The following is a 21328-nucleotide window of genomic DNA, read 5'->3' as shown; positions in this document are numbered from 1 at the left end:
TCACAAAGGAAGAGTCTCAAGGTCTCAAGGCTCCTCCCTGTCTGTGAAATAGATGGGCTTCTCAGAGGAAGTCTAGAGATCACCACTTCCTCCAAGATGGACGCCTCCAGCTCCCCTCAGGACCCAAAGAGAAACTATTCCTTTCTCTCCTTAACCCTCTTTTATCATTCAACCAATGATTTAGCAAAAGGTTTGATTAAATGACAACAGGGTTTATTGAGTTTCAGGGTTGATTATAAAGGATGGAGGGCTACAAGGTTTCTCTAACAACCTCCAGGTGGGGGAGGAATGGGGCAGACTGAGCAAGAGCCTGCTCCCACTCAGCCCTGGGAGGCTTTGTTGCCTTTAAGGTTAGGGAAGTTATACACAATGAATCAGGAGATAATTTGTATAAAGGGTAAGCCCTACTTGACTATGGGGAAAAACTAAGTCTTCAAAGTTTGATTGCTACCACCCAAATCCACCCTTCTCCCAAACCCCACAGGAAATTAGGAAAGGAAATGATGATTGAAATAGGGAAGGTCAGGGAGATTCAGAGGAATTAGCTAAGCTACAGAATCTCAAGAGAAAAGGCACAGATTCAAGGCCAAGTTTCAGCCCAAAGATGGAGCTCATTTGGCCCTTCTGCTCTCACCAAGCCTCCGGGATAAACTCCCGCTAGTCAGGGTTCTAAACCCTTCTTAACTACCAGAAATTCTGCGATTAGCCTTTTGCAAGGTTAATTACACCTCTGCACTACATGAGTGACCTGGGAAAGGGAACTGCTAGTATGGATTAGCCTGAAGAGATTTCTAGGTAAGGTTACACATTAAATTGTGGGGAGGGGGGGAGAAGGAAAAGAAGAGGAGAGTTTTCGTTCACAAAATGGGCATTGCCATTAAGAAAAATTTGCTAGCTTTCTTGTGAATAATCATCAGCTGTAACCTAGAATTTTTACCATCATCAGCACCATCATTATCCATTCATCCATTCACCAGCAAACATATAGAGACTACATGTTAAATAAGATACAGAGTTCAAATTGGACCTGACTTCCCCTTGAAAATAAGAATAATGTCACTTACTTTTTTTTGTAACCCCAAAGAACCTAGCTCAACACCAGGCACACATGTAGGTTCTCAATACTATATTAAATTGATTCTAATTAAATTGAATTGAAGTGGTACTAAATTTTGTAGGAGACTGTCAGTTAAGATTATTAATTTATTTTATTCGGCTTACTGGGCTCTTTGTAGGAGGTCAGGTTGGTGGAAAATTAGGATACTGGAAGTTTTTCAATACTTGTTCACTCTGTGATAGATAATAAAGAAACATAGAGCATCAAGAAACATAGTATCTAAAATTTCTTTAAAAAGTTGAAAAAAAGATGATAATGATAAAAGAAAATTAAGACATTTGAGTAACTGAGGAAGATGAAGCCTACAGGATCTCTCTCTCTCTGTCTCTCTCTGTCTCTCTGTCTCTGTCTCTCTCTTTCTCTCTCTCTGCCTCTCCCCCCTCTCTTCCCCTCCCCTTTGGGTGAGTAGGATCTGTTTCAGGTTCCACTAGAAGAGCTATCCCATTCCTTGAATCATATTGGAGCTAGAGACATGGGCAAGAGGGTAATATAGAAAAAAAAGGTGATGAAGTTTATCGTCAAACAGTTTTTTTGTTTGTTTGTTTTAAATGATCATTTTTTTAACCTAACTTTCTGTTTTCTTTTCTTTTTCAAAATTTCCCCTACTAAACCCAGGCTAAATTTAGTTAAATGCTCATTTAACCACCAGATGGTGCTGATGGTCCCATACTCACCACTGGGGCATTAGGACTAATTAAATGCCAAATTTACAATAGTTATCTGAATCAGCAAATTACTATTCCTTAATTCCACTTTTCTGTACAGGGCATCATTTGTCAAGGCGTATTTATATTTGTGATTCTATCCAATTGAAATGAGCTCTCAGCCTTACCCACTGGTTGGCTATTTCCCCCACCTTTTGAATGTACTATATTTCAGGGAGCACTAGTGATATAGACTTGGTTTAATGGAGCTGGTTTTCCTCAAAAGCAGGTATTTTTTGATATTTTTTGGCATTTTTTCTTACTATAAAGTGAATAGATAAAGAAGTAGCACTTAATAATTAAAGAGTAGAATTCACAACATATGGCATAAATATTGACCAAGTGACTATAATCTTTCTATGCTCCAAGACCCTGGAAGATCATTATCCTTCTTCCTATCCAAAGCCTCATTCATGCTAGAGAAGGGACAACATGATAGAGAAATGGGAGTTTGGTGCTCAGATTTAAAGTGCACATATAGTGAACGTGTACAAGGAATGCAAAGTATAATGGTAACACTAATTCTTTCCCAGGATGCCTGCTCATTCTGTCAACCAAGCTTTATGATAGTTAGCTGGTTACCAGAAAAGATCAGAGGTCACAGATCTTTTCTAGCAACCAAGCAAACCACTAACCTTCCTGAGTTCAACTTAACATTGGATTCCACTTTCCAGCTCCCAGGCTATCTGTGAACTGAGACATTCAGTACAGAATTCTTACTTTTCACCTGATGAACAGCCCTATGAGAAGTTTGAGTTGAGCATCCTCAGAGAACTCTGGTTATACTTCTTTGCATGCTTCATGGAGGACTCAGCTGTCAGTCTTAGAACTCCTGGTCCTGATTCAGGAGGAGTGCAAGTTCACAGAGGACATATACCTATAATAGTGATCTGCTGTGGTAATGTTATTCTGTAATTGGGTTATCTGTGCCTCTTGCAGATTTGAATGAGTAGAGCTAGTTGCCCTTTGGACATAACTTTTTCCTCAGCTACTTCCTTGGTCCCTCCTGCCTAAAAAAGATGTGGTTGTCTTCTCAAAGTCTTTGGAAATAATGGGAAAGAAAACAGTGGGGACTTTTCCCATACCGGTCTAGTTCAGCCCCCTGCTGATTTATTCTCTCATCACCTAGAGGGATCCAATTATATTTTCTTTTTTTATACTGGCTAGTGGGTTGCTGGTGAAAAAAATAGTTCAGTTTTAATTCTCTATTGAATATTCTTAAATTGCTTCCCTCTTCTGTGTTCGCAATACAATATATAATCACAGTTGTCACCATTGCCAACTTAAGAGACAAAGTAAGTAAATAAGTATAGGAAATGAAGGCTCTCCACCTTGGATTCTCCAGTCATGTAGGAGTTTGGCAATGAAACTTCATGCCTAGTCCACTTTCAGGGAACTGGTCTTGGAATCTATCACTGCTAATAGCATGGCACTACTTCTGGCTATCTCTTTTTGCTATGATCCTCTGCTTCTCTTACAATTTCCCAAGATGAGAGAGACTGGCTTTTTGGTCAAGTCCAGATAGTTTGTTATATGGCCAAGACAAACTCCCCAGCAGGAATCAAGGAATGGTGATTACTGGGAGACCTCTGCCAGAAACTACGAGGCATCTATGAGTGTCTTGATCTCCTTAGCAAAAACAAGACTGTGCAATATACAAAATAAATAGAATGATTTAGGAGTGGTCACTAAGAATTGAGTGAGTCATGACAGATCTCTTGAAGGAGATGGCGCTTTAGGTGATCCTTGAAAGGAGGTAGGAGTTCAAAGAGGCAGAGATGAGGAGGGAGAGGATTCCAGGCATAGGGGACAGCCTGTACAAAGACAGAGAAGCAGGAGATGGAATGTCACTTATTGCCAACAGAAAGATTTGCTTCTGTGAATTGGATAGTGTGAGTGTGGAAGTAACATGTAATCAACACAGAGTGATCAGAGATAGTCATAATGAGAAGGGCTTTAAATGTCAAAATGAGCTTGAGATGCAAGATGAGAAAAAGACTAAGAAAATGATGAGCTGAATATATGGGTTTTGATACCATCAACATAGAGATGAAAACTAGGGAAAGGAAGATAATGCTAAAGGCATTTGAAGTTATTTGAAGATATTTATTGAAGGTATTAAAGTTATTTGAAGAAAAGAGAAAGTTCATTATGAAAGGTTTTTTTTAATCTACCCCAGTGTAAGAGGAAGAGAGAATAATGTAGGAAGTGGGAGAAAGGGGGAAAAAGTCTGAAAAAATCTATTGTGGGGAGTGAAATAGTCAGGATGCCTGTGTTTCTTCCTCCAGTGGGAGCAGAGAAGGTAGATGTTGAGTATAGTTCAGGAATTTGGCATTTGGAACAAAACGAGAAGCAATAAAACAATGATTATGGAATGTAAAGGACAGCATAATGTTGAAGAGGTTAACTAGAAGGTTAAGATTCGGCCAGCGAGATTTCCAGACCACAGTTGGAGTTTTGACCTTAGTAAGCAGAAAGAAGTGTGTTCTGAAAGATGGAAGAAATCTATTAAGTATATATTAAGCTCCTACTATGTACCAGGCACTATGTTAAGTACTTTGCAAATATTGTCTTATTTTATCTTCAGAACAATCCTGGAAGGTAGATGCTATATATTATCTTACATTATATATAAAAATGTATTATGCTATATATTGTGTTATATATTATTTTTATAGTTGAGGAACCTGAAGTGGAGAGGTTAAGTAATTTGTTCAGGGTCACACAGCTATTGTCTGAGGTTGCACTACCTACCTAACTGGAGGTTGAAATGAGAAATGAGAAAAGTTTTAGGAGGGGTGAAAAAGCAGGTAAAGATGGAAATGACAAGAGGCTATGGTTAGACAGAGGAATTTCAAAGTTATTGATTATGGGGCTGGAACATTTGTAGGGGATGACAAAATAAGGATGTGATCACCACGGTACTTGTCTAAGGTGAAGTAAAAGACACCATCAGAGGTATTCCAAAATTTAATGAAATGCTCTTTGCCTCTTCTCTCATCCTAGAACCTTATCACCAATTCATACACTTAGTTTTCTTTTAATCCTCTGTTTACTATATGCCTTCCAAAGTTTATGTTTCCCTCTCCAATCTACCATCTTTCTGAAACCCCACTCTCTTTTCCCAATGCCTTCCTATTTTCCTGTTGAATATATTTCTACACCAAACTTTTCCTATGAGTGTGTGATCCCTCCTTTACCTGATTCAGATAAAAGTGAGGCTCGTGAGTCTCACTCCCTCTCATCTTCCATGTTTCTATCTACTTTACCTGTCACAGCCCAATTATGAGAAATAGAAGGTCCTCCCTTCTTCCTTTTATTCTTACTTAGTGTATTAATTTCCCCACTTCCTTCCTTTTCTTTCCTCTCTTAAAACCAACAAAATAGGATAGACCTACCTCATAAACTCATTTTCTTTTTCCTTTTTCCCTTTGTGGTCATTGAAGACAGAATTCCAAAAGGATATGTCTCCCCTTAATAGAACGTAAGCACTTGATCATTAATTAACACCGTCTATTTATGCAAATGTATTTACATTTAGAGTTTTTCTCTTGAAGTTTTTACACTTCAAAAATTTGCCTAGCCATGGCTTTTTCAAGAAAATTTGAGCATTTTACTTTAGATAAGTTTCACCCACCTCGATAGTGTTATACTCTTTTTTTTTTTTGCAAGAACCTTTTTTTCTTTTTCTTTTGGAATATGATATTCTAAGATTTTTCTTCCTTAAATTAATTTTTTTCCTTTTTATTTTTACACTCTTACCTTCTGTCTTAGAATTTTTACCAAGTATCAGTTCCAAGGGAGAAGAATGGTAAGGGCTAGGCAAAGTTCCTGAATTGAGATTTGAACTCAGGTCCTCACATCTGTAGGTCTGACACTCAATCCACTGAGCTACCTAGCTGCTACCAGCCCTACATAGCTATTTATTTATTTTTAAATTTTCATTTTAAAATATTTTTCCAGGTTTCCATGGTTCATTTTCTTTCCCTCTCCTCTTCCCTCCCCCTCTTAGAGCCAACAAGCAATTCTACTGGGTTGTACAAATGTTGTCACTTGATACCCACTTCCATATTCATTTTTGCTATAGAGCAACCTTTTAAAGCCAAAACCCCAAATCACTTACCCATATATACATGTGATAAGTGATGTCATATGGTTTTCTTTTGCATTTCTACTCCCATAGTTCTTCCTTTCAATGTGGTTAGCATTCTTTCCCATAAGTCCTTCAGGAGTATCCTGGCTTGTTTCAGAACTATATAGTTTTGAAGAATACTGCTTTGTAGAATTATGAGTCCCGTATTTCATCCTTATTTCCCTTATTCTCACAATTTCCCTTGAGATTCTTTGTTTTATTCCTCTAGAGGAATTTTAGTTAATTTTTTCTATTTCTATAAAATAATCATTTGGTAATCTGATTGTCATTCCACTGAATAAGTAAATTAATTTAGAAAACATTGTCACTTTTTAAAAAATTTTGGCATGGCCCAAACATGAGCATTAATATCTATCCAGTTATTGAAGTTTATAGCTATTTGAGTAGAATTTATTTTTTTCTTGTTGTTTTGTTGGAATTGTACAGAAAGGCTGATGATTTATGTGGGTTTATCTTTTATTCTGCTAATTTTCTAATGTTGCCAATTGTTTCAATTACTTTGTTTTATTTCTACAGCTCTTTAAGGACAGACTATAGTATCATCTGAAAATTTCAATAAATTAATTTCCTCTTTGCTTCTGGTTATTCCTTCACTATATTTTCCATGTCTTATTAGTATAGCTAGCACCTTTAGAAGTATGTTAACTAATATTGGTAATAAAAGACATGCCTAACGTTATTGAAAAGGTCCCCAATTTTCCTATTTAGATCTATTTTTATAGGAATAATTGAAAATCTTATATTCCACTAAATGTCCATTTTTTCACTAGTAGGATTATAAATATTTTTTGCAAGTTAAGTAATTCTTCATTATAAGCCTTTATATTTTTGTCTTTCGCAATAACAATATTCTGGGTGTTGGGAGGCTTTCCACTTCATCATAGTTGTTACCAAGACTCATACAATCCTGATTATGGTTCCTGGATTTTGTATTCTTTCTTTCTGAGAGCTTGCAATATTTTTTTTTTGACTTGAAACTTTTGCACTCGGACTTTGGAATTCTTTGGTGTTTTCATTTTGGAATTTCCTTCAGAAGGTTCCAGGTGGATTCCTTCTATTTTTACTCATCCTCTGGGCCTAGTTAATCTGGGCACTTTTAATTTATGATTTCATGATATAAAATATCTGTGTTTTTTCTAGTAATGGTTTTAATAGAGTCGATGAATCTTAGGTTATCTTTTCTTGACTCATTTCCCAGGTTAATTGTTTTTAAAGAGCATATACTTACATTTCTTTCACTTTTCCACTGCTTTGATTTTGTTCTAATATTTCCCCTCTCCTGGTGCAATAAAGTTCTATTTGTGCTATATTAATGTTCAGGAAGTCTATTTCTTAGGTAAGGTTTTCTACTTTCTGTTCTAAGATACAAATTTTCCTAATTCTTTCCTTCAGAGTTATTATTTAATTTACAATTATATTTTTAAGTCTCTTTCTGCATTTTTCCCCAGTAATCTTTTAATACTTATGACTAAGCCATTTCCCCCACTTTGAGGCTGTGCTTATTCCCTTGAGCTACAGCTGGCATTCCTGGCTGGATGCCTTTTGCTGTGTTCTTTGCTCCTGGCTATCTTTTGGTGTAGTCCTGGGCCAGATGAAGGAGCTTAGTCTTATTAATCCTTGGATTTCTTAATCATTATTTTATCTGTTTCTTTTTTAGCTCATTATTGGAGTAAATGGAGAAAACTAGGCTCCACTGTAACCTTTCATGTGACCAAGTTGACTGGAAGTCATTAGCTCTACATCTCATGTTTGACAATTATAGCCATTAACAATTTGACCTCATCTTACCTTTCTAGACTTACCACACCTTCCTCTCTTTCACTTTATGTTCCAACAAAACAATCTTACTATTGTTTCTTGATCTAACATTTTATCACCTTTCTCCACGCCTTCATAAATATTATGCCCCTTGCCTGGAAAATGCTTCTCACTTTAGCCCAGTGATATCCAAAGTGGGTGCCACCATCCCCTGGTGGGTGCTGCAGCGATCCAGGGGGGTGGTGATGGCCACAAGTGCAGTTATCTTTCCTATTCATTGCTATTAAAATTAAAAAAAATTAATTTCCAGAGGGCTAAGTAATATTTTTTCTGGAAAGGGGGTGGCAGGCCAAAAAGTTTGGGAACCACTGCAGTTTAGCCTATTCATAATCTTTATCAAGGCTCAGCTCAAGCAGTATCTCCATCATGGAACCTCTCTTAATCCTTTCGGTTGTAATCATAATACTTTGTGTTAACTTGCCTGTGTCCAAGTTATTTCTTCCCAATAGGATATAATCTTCTTGAGTTGAGGAACTAGCTTTTTGATTGTTATTGAATCCACAGTGCAAAGTACATTGCCTTACACATAGTAAGCAATTAATAAATGTTTACTGAATTAATGAATTGAATCAAATGCTGCCTCAGACACTGACTAGTTATTTAAGAATGGGTAAATCATTTGACTCCTCAGTGTCCTCATGTGGAAAATGGGAACTATAATACTTGCACAGCTGTATTGTGAGGAAAGCACTTTGCAATCCTTAAAATACCTCATAAATATGAATTTTTATTGATTCATCATTTGCCTATCATGGGATTTAAACCATGGTGTCAAAGGCTGACAATAATTCCCATTTATAAAACACATAAACATTTACAAAGCAGTTTTCTCACAGCTCTATGAATTAAGGGATGCAAATATAAATACCTCCATTCCACTGAAAATCACAGAGAAACTCAGTCAAAAGGGTCTTCAGATGCTAGAAAACAAAAAACATATTTATATAAGAATTCCTTTTATAACATACCAAACAAATGGATAGCCACCTTTTGCTTGATTTCCTCCAGGACAGTGGGAACCAGGTATGTCCTAAGTAGCCCAGTTCACTGATGTGTGACTGTCATACTGTGATATTTCTCCTTTATTCTAGTTTTCTGTGTGTGTATATGAATAGCTGTGGTTCCTAGTTCTGCCCTTTCATACCAAGTGTAATTAATGTTCCATGTGATAATCCTCTAGGTACAAGGCAGTCATCATATATTTCCTAAGCCTTCTCTTCTTAAAGGGAAACATTCCTTCAGCCAATTTGCATATGATAGGCTCTTATGGTCTGCCATATTGCTGATCCACTCTGGATTTTTGCCTGCTAAATCAAGAGCATTTGTAAAATGTGGGACCCAGAACTTACCATTTCAAATACAATGAGAGTATCAGCTCCTTAGTACTTATTACTGTACCTCTCTTTATGCAACCTAGGGTATTATTAGCTTTCTTGGCTGCTGTGTCATGCTATTCATGGATATTCAACTCACAATCTCTTAAAAAACCCCTATATGTTCATCAAGGGAAGCAGTTTTCTAGGCATTCCTTACTATCTTGTAATTGTGTTCTTTCTCAATTAGCACATTTTTGTAAGCAATTGTTGAATGCCATACATGGTGGAAGAGGGGTTATTGTCCAAAAACATCTACAGAGTGTTTTTTTCAGTGATATACTAGATGCAAGAGCCAATACAAAAGCATATAAGGTGCTCCTAGTCTAATTTGTGTGCACAAATTGATCATGAATAAATTGTCATAGAGTATTAGAGCACATGACTAAGAGTCTAAAGTGTTGAGTTCAAATCCCAGCTTTGCCAGTGAGAATCTGTGGAAAATCTAGTAAGCCTGAGTCTCAGTTTTTTCTGTCTGAAAATTGGACTGGATTAACATCCCTTAAAAATAATAGTTTGTATTATATACAAATGAGATCAAAGCATTTACTTGTTATATATTATATATGTAATCTTTTGTTAAATAGTGTTTGTTTATAGTTTGCCCTCTTGGTGATCCCTCTTCCACCATCTATGGAAAATCATATTACATTGCTATTTTAATGTGTTATTATATGCTTTTCAAATAAACATATAATATGAGTTTGTGTCCTTTTTCAAGAGAAAAGATAAAATAAAATAATTATTTTGCAGTAGACATCTCATTCTGGAAATTTTCTTCTTTTACTCTATTAATACATTCATAAGGGGAAAAATTCATTTTTTAAATCTTATTTGATCTTGACAAAAAACCTTGTGACATAGATAGTATAAGTATCATTATACTCATTTTATTATGGAAAAAACTAAGGCTCAGAGAAATTAGATTAGAAGAGGTGACAGAAGAGACCCCATAATCTAGGTTATAATCTTGTATATTGAGGGAACTTTCCTTCATGCCTCTTCAGCACCAGGATTTTGTGGTACCAAGGCCATGTTTGTCTATATAGTTATAGATATAGATATAGATATAGATATAGATATAGATATAGATATAGATATAGATATAGATATAGATATAGTTGTAGATGTAGAGATAGATAGATAGATAGATAGATAGATATATGGATAGATGAATGGATGGTTGGATGGATAGATGGTTGGATCCTTGGATGGATAGATAGATATAGAGATAGAGATAAATAGATAGATAGATAGATAGATAGATAGATAGATAGATAGATAGATAGAGAGTGAGTGTGTATCTGGGTGTGTGGGTACACACACACACACTCTTCTTACCTTCTTAGAATCAATACTATGTATTGTTTCCAAGGCAAAAGAGTGGTAACTGGGGTTAAGTGACTTGCTAGGATTTGCTAGTATCTGAGCCTGTATTTGAACTCAAGACCTCCCATCTCCAGGTCTGACTCTCTATTCACAGAGCCACTTGGCTGCACCCAAGGCAGCTTATATTAAATACCAAATGATAAATATAAAAACTGAGAGCTAGAGATTTCAAAGCAAATGAGTTGGGCTTGGGGAGAGGGGACATATAGAGAATATATTCGGGGAGCAAAGAGTTATTTTGGATGAGTGTTCTCTAAATAAAATGGGATGTCTTGACTTCCTGAGTGGGCTTAGTTCTTTCTGTGTACTTTCAGAGAATAGAAAAGCTAACAGCAAAGTAGCACATGGGCTGAGCCCCTCCCTGCTTCTATTGGGGCTCTTCAGATCCCCAAAGCAAAACAGATATTTCTACCATTGTTGTCTGACCCAGAACCACATCCACGTGCTCCATCATAAGCCTCAGGTCTCCCCCTGCTTCATCAGTACCACCATGAACCATCACTGCAAAAGTGATTTTGGGGAAAATAACCTCACACCACATTTTCCAGGCCTTCACTGTCTGGCAGCGAGAACCCCATAGGAATTGGAAGTGAAAATGTCTACATTGTTGAAGAATGGTGATGTCATATCCTGCCTTTTCTACTTACATAGCAGTTATTTCTTAACCCTCAAGGCTGTTTACCATCTTTCCCTTTGCTCCCACCCCTACTATTTCTCAACACAGAATGGCTTCCCAAAACCATGTTTTCCCCAACTAATCTTCTGCTGTCCTTCTTGGATGTAGGCAAAATGATTTCTAAGCACCCAGTAAAATGCCTTCTTCATCCCCCATGACCTTCCCCCACCAGGGACTGTGTCTCTTCTCTCCTGTCCCCTTTTTGGACCACAATCATGGAATGGTAGTGATGGCTGCTCTTACCCTCAGCCTTTGCCCAATGTCTTTCCTTTAGTTTGTCACCATCATCCCCTTAAAGGAAAGAGGTATAACTTAGAACAGGGTCCTTTTGGGAACCTGGATCACAAGAAAGAAAACTTTACTTGACTGATACAAATTGAAAATCCAATCTTGTTCAGGGAAACTTAGACACAATAATTTTTTGCATGTTAAGAAATTGGATCCTGATTTGAACTAGTCCTGTCCAGAGGCATCTTTCTTTTCTTAATTTTCCTGTGGTTGACACACAATAATGACCTTTCCTCAGAATAGAAGGGTGTATGCTTTTGGGGGAGGGGTAGCAGGCATGGAGAGCCCCTTATTATTCTTGATTTCCAGAGAAAGGAAGTGCAGGGCACCCAGAGGTCAAGTGGCTGGTAAAATTTCTCTTCTGAAAACAGCGGCTTTAAGTTAGCGTCACGGCAAGAGATTTCTGCACCAAATGGAGAAATCTGAGCTCTTCATTTCAAATAGCTGGTTGGAGGAGAAATCTCAAAGTGCTCCTTTGTTTAAACTGAAGCTAGAAGAAATGCAAGGGCTGATTCCTGCTTTTTTCCTCCCTAATGCTGTCCTTCCAATTTTCCAGCTCCTTTTTAACACTGCACCTCAAAAACTTTCCATGGCTCCCTAGTTCCTATCTTATAAGTTTCAATTCTAATAATATGGATTCACCTTATTTATTCAAACATGTCTTACTACTTTCTAAGATATACTCCCTATTCTGATAAGGCTTACCTCCACCTCTCCTTCCTCATTAATATAACCTGCTTTCCTTTCCTTTATACTTTTATTCACACTTTTCCCAATGCCTAAAATGCCTTCTGTTTGCCTCTTCTATAAATCCTGCAGATCTTTGAAAGTCCAGTGTCGAGTCCTACATCTTCCATTAAGATTGTGCAAGCACGATCACTCTAGCTTCTTTTGATCTCTCTTAATTCTGAACTCATACAGAGTTAGCAGCCTGAAAGACAATTTGATTCCATATTATTCATGCTTCAGTGTTCTTTTATGTCATCAGAGTGGTTGTTCCATCCATTAGTGCACACTCTACTCTATCTGTGCCTGCAAGTCTACTCACAGACCCTCAGAATGTTAAGAAATGACTTAAGTATCTAGTTCAATCTCTTCCTTGTCCAGACGAAACACCATGTTTATAATAAGGTAATAAATAGCAGAACTGGAATTGGATTGATTCTTCTCCATGTTTTTCCTCTCGACAGATTGCACTGACATTCTCCATTGTCTTTGGGGTGATTGTATACCGAATTACAACCGCAGCTGCCCTGTCTCTCAACAAAGCTACCCGCTCCAATGTCCGGGCAACAGTGACAGCAACAGCAGTCATCATCAACTTGGTGGTCATCCTCATCCTAGACGAGATCTATGGTGCTGTAGCCAAGTGGCTCACCAAAATCGGTATTATGCCACTAGACTCAGTGATTGAAAATTGTATTTTTTCTTCTATCACACATGCTACATGATATAACTTCTCATCTTAGATCACTTTGAGTATTGATTGCTAATGTCAGGAAAGGTTCTTAAATCTCTGACTTAGGGACTAGCGTCGTCTTATCCTATAATCCCAAAAAAGAATGTTAGAACTAAAAGGAAATTGAGCTCATCAAGAGAACCACTTGACTTTAGAGATGAGGAAAATATTGCCTAGAGATGGCAACTTGGTCATTGTCATACAATTATTTAAGAAACCCAGCATTTAAGCCCAGTTACTCTGAGTAGTCATTCAATTCAAGTTAAAATGTATTGATTGTCCCTGCTATATGCTTTACAATATGCTAAATAATAAGTTTCTTGCCCTTAGATACTTTACATTTTATTCATCATATAGTAAGTGACAAAGTCAGGATTACTGTGATTTCAAATCCAATGTTCTTCTCATTTTACTACTATTTATACTGGTGTTCAGTTGTGTCCAATTCTTCATGACCCAATTTGAGTTTTCTTGGCAAAGATGTTGAAGTAGTTTGCCATTTCCTTTTCCAGATCATTTTTATAGAAAAGGAAACTGAGGCAAACAGATTAAGTGATTTATTCAGGGTCACACAATTAGCAAGTGAGGACAGATTTGAACTCAGGAAGGGAAATCTTCCTAACTTCAGGCCCAGCATTTATTAAGTGCTTACTATTTATTAGCCAAGTACTATGAATAAAAGTAAAAAAAAAATAGACAGTTTTTTGAATGACAGGCTAAGAATTTTGAGGGGAAATTCAGATCGATGACTGTCTGAGCTGCTTGCAAAGCTCTGTTATGGGATATTTACTCCCCCTCCCCCTATTTAGCCAATCCTGTTTTTTTAAGGTTTTATTTTCTTCAGCATTTTTCTACCAAGCTATTAGTTCTACTTTGAATATATATGTGCACACATATATATTTATTTCATCAAATATTTTCCAATTACATGTAAAAATTAACATTTAAAAATATTTGAGTTTCAAATTCTCTCCCTCCCTTCTGCCTCTCAACCATCTCTTGAGAAGGAAAGTAAAATGGTGTTGATTATACATTTGAAGTTAAGCAAAACATACTTCCATATAAGCCATGTTACAGAAGAAAATATACATACAAACAAAGAAAAATAAAGTATGGTTCAGTCTGCATTCAGAGTTCATCAGTTCTCTCTCTAGAGGTAGATAGTACTTTTCATCTAGGTCCTTGGAATTCTCTTGGATCATTGTCTTGAAAAGAGTAGCTAAGTCTTTCACAGTTGATCATGCTTAAAATATCACTGTTACTGTGTAAAATGTTCTCTGGTTCTGCTCACTTCACTTTGCATCAGTTCATATAAGTCTTCCCAGGTTTTCTAAAATCATCACCCTCATCATTTCTTACATCACAGTAGTATTCTATCACAACTTGTTAAGTCATTTTCCAATTTGTGGTCACCCCTAATGTCCAATAGTATCAGAGGCTAGAGAAAAGTTAAGAAAGATAATTGAGAAAAGGGACCAAATACGATCACAGGGATTATGCTAGAATTAGAGTCTAGATTTAGACAAGAGAGTCAATCTTTCCTGTGATACATGCAGCCTCTTTTGACCTTGGGCAAGTCAATTATCCTCTCTGTGAAGTGAAGGGGTGGAACCAGACTTAGGCTTCTAAGGTCCTTTCTAGCTCTGAATCAATGTTCCTCTGATCCTAATATATATTAAAATGCTTTGTGACTATAAAATGACATGTATATTGTCATTAGTAGCCTTAAGTTAATCTACTACCGATGTAACTGGGTCAATAGGGTGATCATCAATGATAATAGTCCAGATAAATAAGTTGAGTATCATATGTAAATTTGTAGACAAATGGGCCTTTAAAGTTGCAAAGTAGCACGGAGTAATGATTACAGAATTCAAGAACATTTAAAATGAAGTCTACCAGCAAGAAGAACAAGTGTCTGCGTGTACAAAGATTAATGGAGTCCAGGGTCACGGAGCCGTAAGTCTAAAAGGCTTCTTGTAGGAGGTGAATTTTGAGCAGGATTTTGTCACAAGGGATAGAATTCTAGATGCCACAAACCTACATTAGAGAGCTATGTACATGGGAAATTGAGATCATAACACAGTTAATAAGGGGGAAACTAGAGCTAGTTTTGCACTAGAACTCAGGTTTCATGCTCCTACCCCAATATTTAGATTTTCTCCAGCTGCAAATCACTAGGATAACAAGGATATCTGGATTGTTCTAAGAGCATCAATCAGTGTCTGTCTTCTGGCATGGTTATGATTTATTTTTTACCCATTGCAAAAGGCAATATATCATGTTAGTACTAATAAGGAGAGAAAAAAAGGGGTGGGAGGCAGAATTAATACCAAATACACAAGTGGCTTCTGGGACATCAAATAGCTTTTTAAAGACTAATGTTTCAAGGCTCTGGGTGTAAATGGATGGATCTAATTTTCCTTCAAATATGGACAATATGTGTTTTTAGAATGAAGGGTGAAAGTGTTTGTCTGAATGTGGCCCAGGTTTTATTGGACTCAGAGCACTGGGACTAAAGGAGCCATATTCATTATAGCCTCAGTCTGATCCAGAACATACATCCTGAGCAAGCACACATGTGGGACCATCCTGCTTTACTTGGGAGAAGGGAGAGTAAATCTGGATATGCTGGAAGTTGCTTGGAGAAATAGAACTTTGGTAAGAAGTAAAAGGCATCCTCTAGGGCAGAGGTGTCATACAGAGGACCATATCCCCTGTGCTGGTCAAACCAAATTAAAATGTTATTGGAAAAGGCTTAACAAAATAAATAAAAACATAATATAGCATAGACTATGTTACTTTGTGGTTTTCTGAGTCAAAATGCAGGCATTAGTGACTGTTCTAGGGGATGGCAGAATGAGGGGAAGATGTTGGACATGAAAGTCAGAAAGTAGAGGAGCAGTAAATCCTAGTGGCTCCCTGAAACCACAGCCAAGACACTCTACCTATTAGAATTTCATAACCAAAAGGGACTGATTTGAGGGCAAGCAAACTAACTGAAATGTGATCATAAATCACATGTACAACCTATCAAACTATTGGCAGATTATCATTAGTTGCAGCTATGTGGCACGGGAGATTTGGAACTGGGAAGTCATGAGTTCAAATTTGGCTTCAGACATTTATTACTTCTGTGACGCTGGGCAGATCATTTAACATATGTCTGCATCAGTTTCCTCATCTATAAAATAGGGTTAACAATAGTACCTATCTCTAAGGGTTATGAGGATAAAAATGAGATAATATTTGTAAAAAGTACTTACTGTGGTGCCTTGCACATAGAAAGTCTTTAATAAATACTTTTGTGCATTTGTTTTGAATGAAGGCTTTCAAGGAGGATCAACTGTATCTCTTGAGGCAGTTCATTCCATTTTTGGTTAGTTCTAGTTACTGAAGGCAGCTCAGTGGATAGAATGGTAGGGCTCAGAGTCAGAGAGTCCTGAATTCAAATCCAGCCTCAAACATTCACTAGATATGTGACTCTGGGCAAGTCACTTAATCTCTGCTTATCTTAATCCACTGGGGAAGGAAATAGCAACCCATTCCAGTCTTTGCCAAGAAAACCCATATGGGGTGGTCTTGAAGAATCAGACATGTGACTGAACAAGACTCACAACTGTTAGAGATTTTCCTTACATCACCCCTAAATCTGTGTCTCAGCAACTTCCACCTTTTGCTCTTAGTTTTTCCCTCTGGGTCCAAGCAGAAGAAGTTTAACTTCATCTGAAAACCGAAGACATTGGGCTAGAGGCATTCTTAAGCTCCTTTCCAGTTGTAAGCCTTGTTGTTGTATGATGCTACCAACATGTTCAGTGGGGTCTAGGCTAACGTTCATACCAGAAAGTTAAAAAGAGTAGAATCTCCTCACAAAAGTAGGAGATGGACAATGTAGCCTTCAATGATTTCACAGTAGAATAGACGGGAACCAAAATGGTAAAGGAGAGAAGCCAGCAGAAACCAAGAGCTCTTCACTCGCCATTAAATGATTTTGTGGGACTAGCTATTTGCTCTGGCTTAAGGCAAGTCCATGAAGGTCAATCATGATCCCTTCTATTCTTTAATATAATAATGTCTCTAGAAGTCAGAAACAAGACACCTTATCTATGACTGCCTTTCGGAACTTTGGATAATGGCGCCTGCTTTTCTACACGCTGATTCAGGTTGCTTTTTGATTAAGGATAAAGTTGTACATTTCCCCTGTTCTTCCCCAAGATGAGAAGCAGCTTGTGTAGGATGTCCCAGGGTCAAAGTAGCCTTGACTGTGGAGCAAGGTCAAGGGCTAGCTAGCCCAAGTAGGATGTGAGCCTTTGATTTGATGGATCACTACTGAAGGTTTTTGAGAGTTTTGTTTTCTTATATTTATTGTAGTTTGGGATTTGTTTGTCAGAGGAGGACCAAGGCTTCCTGGTTGGATGTCTCTGAAAGATTTTTATAGTCCTTGAGGGAAGGAGGTGGCACCTCCTTTCCTGTCTGTTACGCTGCAAATATATTCCTCTTTAGATTTTAGCCTAAATCTATCCCTTTGCAGTTTAAACCCATCTCTTCACAAGCCAGATGCCTCAGGGTGGTTTAGGCAAAAGGCTTTGGGAAGCCTGGCATTTGGCCAGGGTGCTAGTAGGTTCAGGTCTCCCATCTCCTAGCCCTTGGGACCATGAATTCCCTCCAGTTAGGAAGCCCTTCAGAACAGCTGGACCTGACAGGTGTGTCCTAGGAACACCCAGACGTATTAAGTTCTCACCCCTCTGACCCAGTCTCTTCTCTACTTTCTCGTGGAAGAAGAGAGTAAGTGAGGGGGTGGAAAGAGAACCCTCAGACCTCCTCTCCACCCCCCACTCCCACAGCTGGCTGTCTGGTTACACAGCTGGCTCTCTGGCTCCTGCCTAGATGTTTCCCTCCCCACAGCACAAACAAGACAACAACATTACACAGAGAGAAAAGGGGGTGGTGGGTTCTCCCTCCTCTGCCCCACCCCCCCAAGCGTACACAGAGAGAAAAACAGAAATAAGACCAGATGGCAGCCCTTAGTGCTGTCAGGAAACATTGCTGTTTGTGAAGGCTTGATCTGCCCTCAGGGAAGGGAGCTAGCACCTCATGCTCTTTGACTGACTCACCCACACAGGTTCAGACTTCCCACTCAGTTCCAGTTGAGGTTCCTCCAGAGCCACCCAGGCATGCCTAGAATATTCCACTGCCAAGAGGGGTCTTCTCCCCTTGTTCCCCCAGGCGCAGCCCAGGCCTGATATTAGACTATGGACTTGGAAGTGGACCTTGATGTCCTGTTGACCTAGCGAGCTCCCCCAACATTCTGAACGCAGTGCAAGTATGGATTCTCTCACCCTTATGTATGGTAGGAATGTTTCTGTGGGAGCAGGAGGGGCCTTAGATTGTTTTCCACCCTGGATCAATTCTCTGGGACCAGCTCAGCTTCTGTCTCTAAAATGTGGAGTTTTTAGAAGCCACTCATATGGATCACATGGATTCATATTTCACGTATGTCATTTTAGGAGGGAAAGAGTGATTTGTATTTCAGCCCCACCTGACCTTTCTGGTTTGCCACTAATTAGAATAATAGTATAGCTAGGTCAGGGTCCAGAGAGATCGCCTGGGCCTCCTCTAATCAAGCCAGAGTAGGTGGCTTCCAGGAGCTTTTCATTAATAGGAAGGAAGAAAGCAAGCAAGCAGGCATTTATTAAGAACTTATATATGTCAGACACTCTGCTAAAGCACTCAGCAACTATTTATCTTTTCCCTCACACCAACCGTGGAAGGTACTTGCTGTTACTATCTCCATTTTATACTTGAGGAAACTGAGGCAAACAGAAGTCGAGTGACTGGCCTCAAGCCACACAGCTAGTGTCTAAGTGTCTCAAGCCTTCTTGACTTCACTAGTCTCTCCACTGTAGCACGTAGTTATGCTGCCCTTTTCTCCTGGCCTCTGGTCATCTTATCATCATTATCATCATAGCTAACATTTATAGAGATTTACAAGATTGCTAATTGCTTTATAATTATTATCTCATTTGATCCTCAGAGGAAGGTGCTGTTATTATCCCCATTTTGTAAATGAAGAAGTTGGGCAAACAAAGGTTAAGTGATCTGCCCAGGGCTGTACAGAAAGTAAAGAGACTAAATTTTAACTCAGATCTTCCTGATCTCAGGCCCCATGTCCTATCCACTCTACCACCTAGGCATTTTGCCCATTCTTCTTGGGCCCTGGTCATCTCTTCTTTTTATCATCCTAATAGTGGAAGTCCATCAGGAAAGTCTTTCTTTATCTGGCTCTTTAATTATAATTACACCAAAGAAAGATGTGGGCCATTTCCTGATATGGGCCCAATTTTAGGGTCTCCCCAAAAAGATATAGGATATTTATCCAGTCATCTTTTGGGATCACTTGCCTTTTTATCTTTGAGATTAAAAATAAAATTAGAACCTGGACTGGGCACTCTCAGAAATGCTGTCCAATGGTCTGAAGCAAAAGTTTGCCCAAAGTGGTAAAATCATCCTACACTGAATAGGTGCTAATAATCAATACAATCATGTTCTGATCATTCCATCCCTTCTGATTTTAGTTCTTTTGGAAAAGGATCATGGTGGAGGGGGGTCTAGGAAGTAGAATGGATAGAGTTCTAGGCAATTTTGTCCATATAGCTCTTAAGAATCCCATGCCTCCATCTCTTCTACAGCACAGGGAACACACCTGCTGTCCCATTCCCCAATGCCACATTAGGAAATCTTGACCCTTTCTTCTTCCCTAGAGAGCCCTGCAAAGCCCAGTCATGGCTCTCCAAGCAAAGCACAGAAGCTTATCTAAGGTGGGGCACGCCTCTGATTTAATGCTATGTCAAGGGGATTGAGGTTATTTATTGGCCATGCCCATTATTTATGGGGTTCGTGGTCCTCAAAGCTCAAGTTTGATTTTTAGAAATGAAACCAATAAATAATAACCAGCCCTTTGATTTATCAACTTGGAGAGGGAGGGCATGATTTCCAGTTGGAACAATCATTCTGAAAGAACCAGATGCTCTTCTCAAAAAATTGGAATGCAATTCTTGTTCTGTCACTGCAGTAATTAGGAGATCTAGGTCTGGCCAGTTTAAATAGAATCATGTAAGAAATATAAAATGCACCAGCTACCCCCTTGTCCTAGTCTCTAGATTTGCCCACATTTCCTTTGTCCCCCCGCCCCCAACCTTTCAGACCTAGGACCACGCACAGGGCTTGGCCATTTATAACTCGGGCTCCCGGGCCAGATTCCTAGTCACCAACATAAATTTGGTTAAATGTTCTAATGTCCCCCACATTAATCATGTAAAACCAGTAGACAGATGTTGCTAGGCTTTTGGACCTAAATGATACAAGCCATACCAGAAATCTTGCAAATTCATTCATTCAGTGACCATACATAGCAGAACACATCTGGCAATTCTGAACACATCTGGCAGTAGCTGAGGGCCACCCAGAAGATGCCATCTCTCCTGCCTTATTCATTTAGGAGATGATTTTTTTTCACCCAATTTGGACAGAGAGGGAAATTGTTGAGTTTAGAATCATAAGACTGGAAAGGGTCTTTAGGACCAATGGCGTAGCTTTTCTAAGCCTTTGACCCTTGGACCCTTGGGACTCAGGTTCTTTTTCTCCAAGATAAGTGGCTAATCAAGCTTATATGGGGAATGAAGGCTCCTCAGCCCCATGAGAGTCTGATGAGTTAAGTGTAAATCAGTCAGATGGGAGGCTGTCGAGCCAGGACTTGAACACAGGGAGGGGAAAGGCTTAGATCTTTTGGTAACCTAAGTAAACAGAGAGGAGCAATTACCTGGAGGGGGTGCAAACTGTTAATTATTAAGATAAAATAATCAGCACAAATGATTATTTTAAAAAAGGATTGTGGTTATGAACATTAGCTTGAATTTAGCCGTTTAATGCCAAGATCTATAGTATCCTGAGGTATGGATCACCTTTGTTCTCCCATCTCAGGAGCCTATTTGTGTTTGTGGGTTTGTTGGGAAGGAGAAAACACAAAGCCTGCTAGCTGAGGGATGTTAAGAAATCCGCTGTGGACTTTCCCCAACTTTATTTCCTACAGAATTACAGTGATGTAGTCACATCCCAACTCCTCTCATCCCCCTTTCCACCCCATGCAGCTCTCCTTGGCTAAATAGGCTGGAGATCCTTACACAATTGAGGCTGAGGAATTTCAGGCAGGGGTTGTTTTTTGTTTAAAAATCTCCTTGACTCAAGCAATGCCAATTGTGTCACCTATCAACTATGTTCACCAATAAACAGTGCAACTGGGCTCCTAGCTCCACAAGAGGCCCATGGATAGAGACTCTGGATTCATGGTGGTG

General features: G+C 38.7%; 1 protein-coding gene across 1 annotated transcript in view; it reads left to right on the top strand.

Moving 5' to 3' along the window:
- Positions 1-21328, top strand: part of ANO2 (anoctamin 2) — a 504220-nt gene that overhangs the window by 370091 nt on the left and 112801 nt on the right. Inside the window, exon 15 of the mRNA XM_044677761.1 lies at positions 12709-12904. Coding sequence (XP_044533696.1) covers positions 12709-12904 — 196 coding nt within the window. The remainder of the gene's footprint in view (positions 1-12708; positions 12905-21328) is intronic.

Source organism: Gracilinanus agilis, chromosome 5 (assembly GCF_016433145.1).
Source record: "Gracilinanus agilis isolate LMUSP501 chromosome 5, AgileGrace, whole genome shotgun sequence".
Taxonomy (NCBI): Eukaryota; Metazoa; Chordata; class Mammalia; order Didelphimorphia; family Didelphidae; genus Gracilinanus; species Gracilinanus agilis.
Note: the sequence above shows the minus strand (reverse complement) of the source record. Positions and strands in the feature narration are given on the sequence as shown.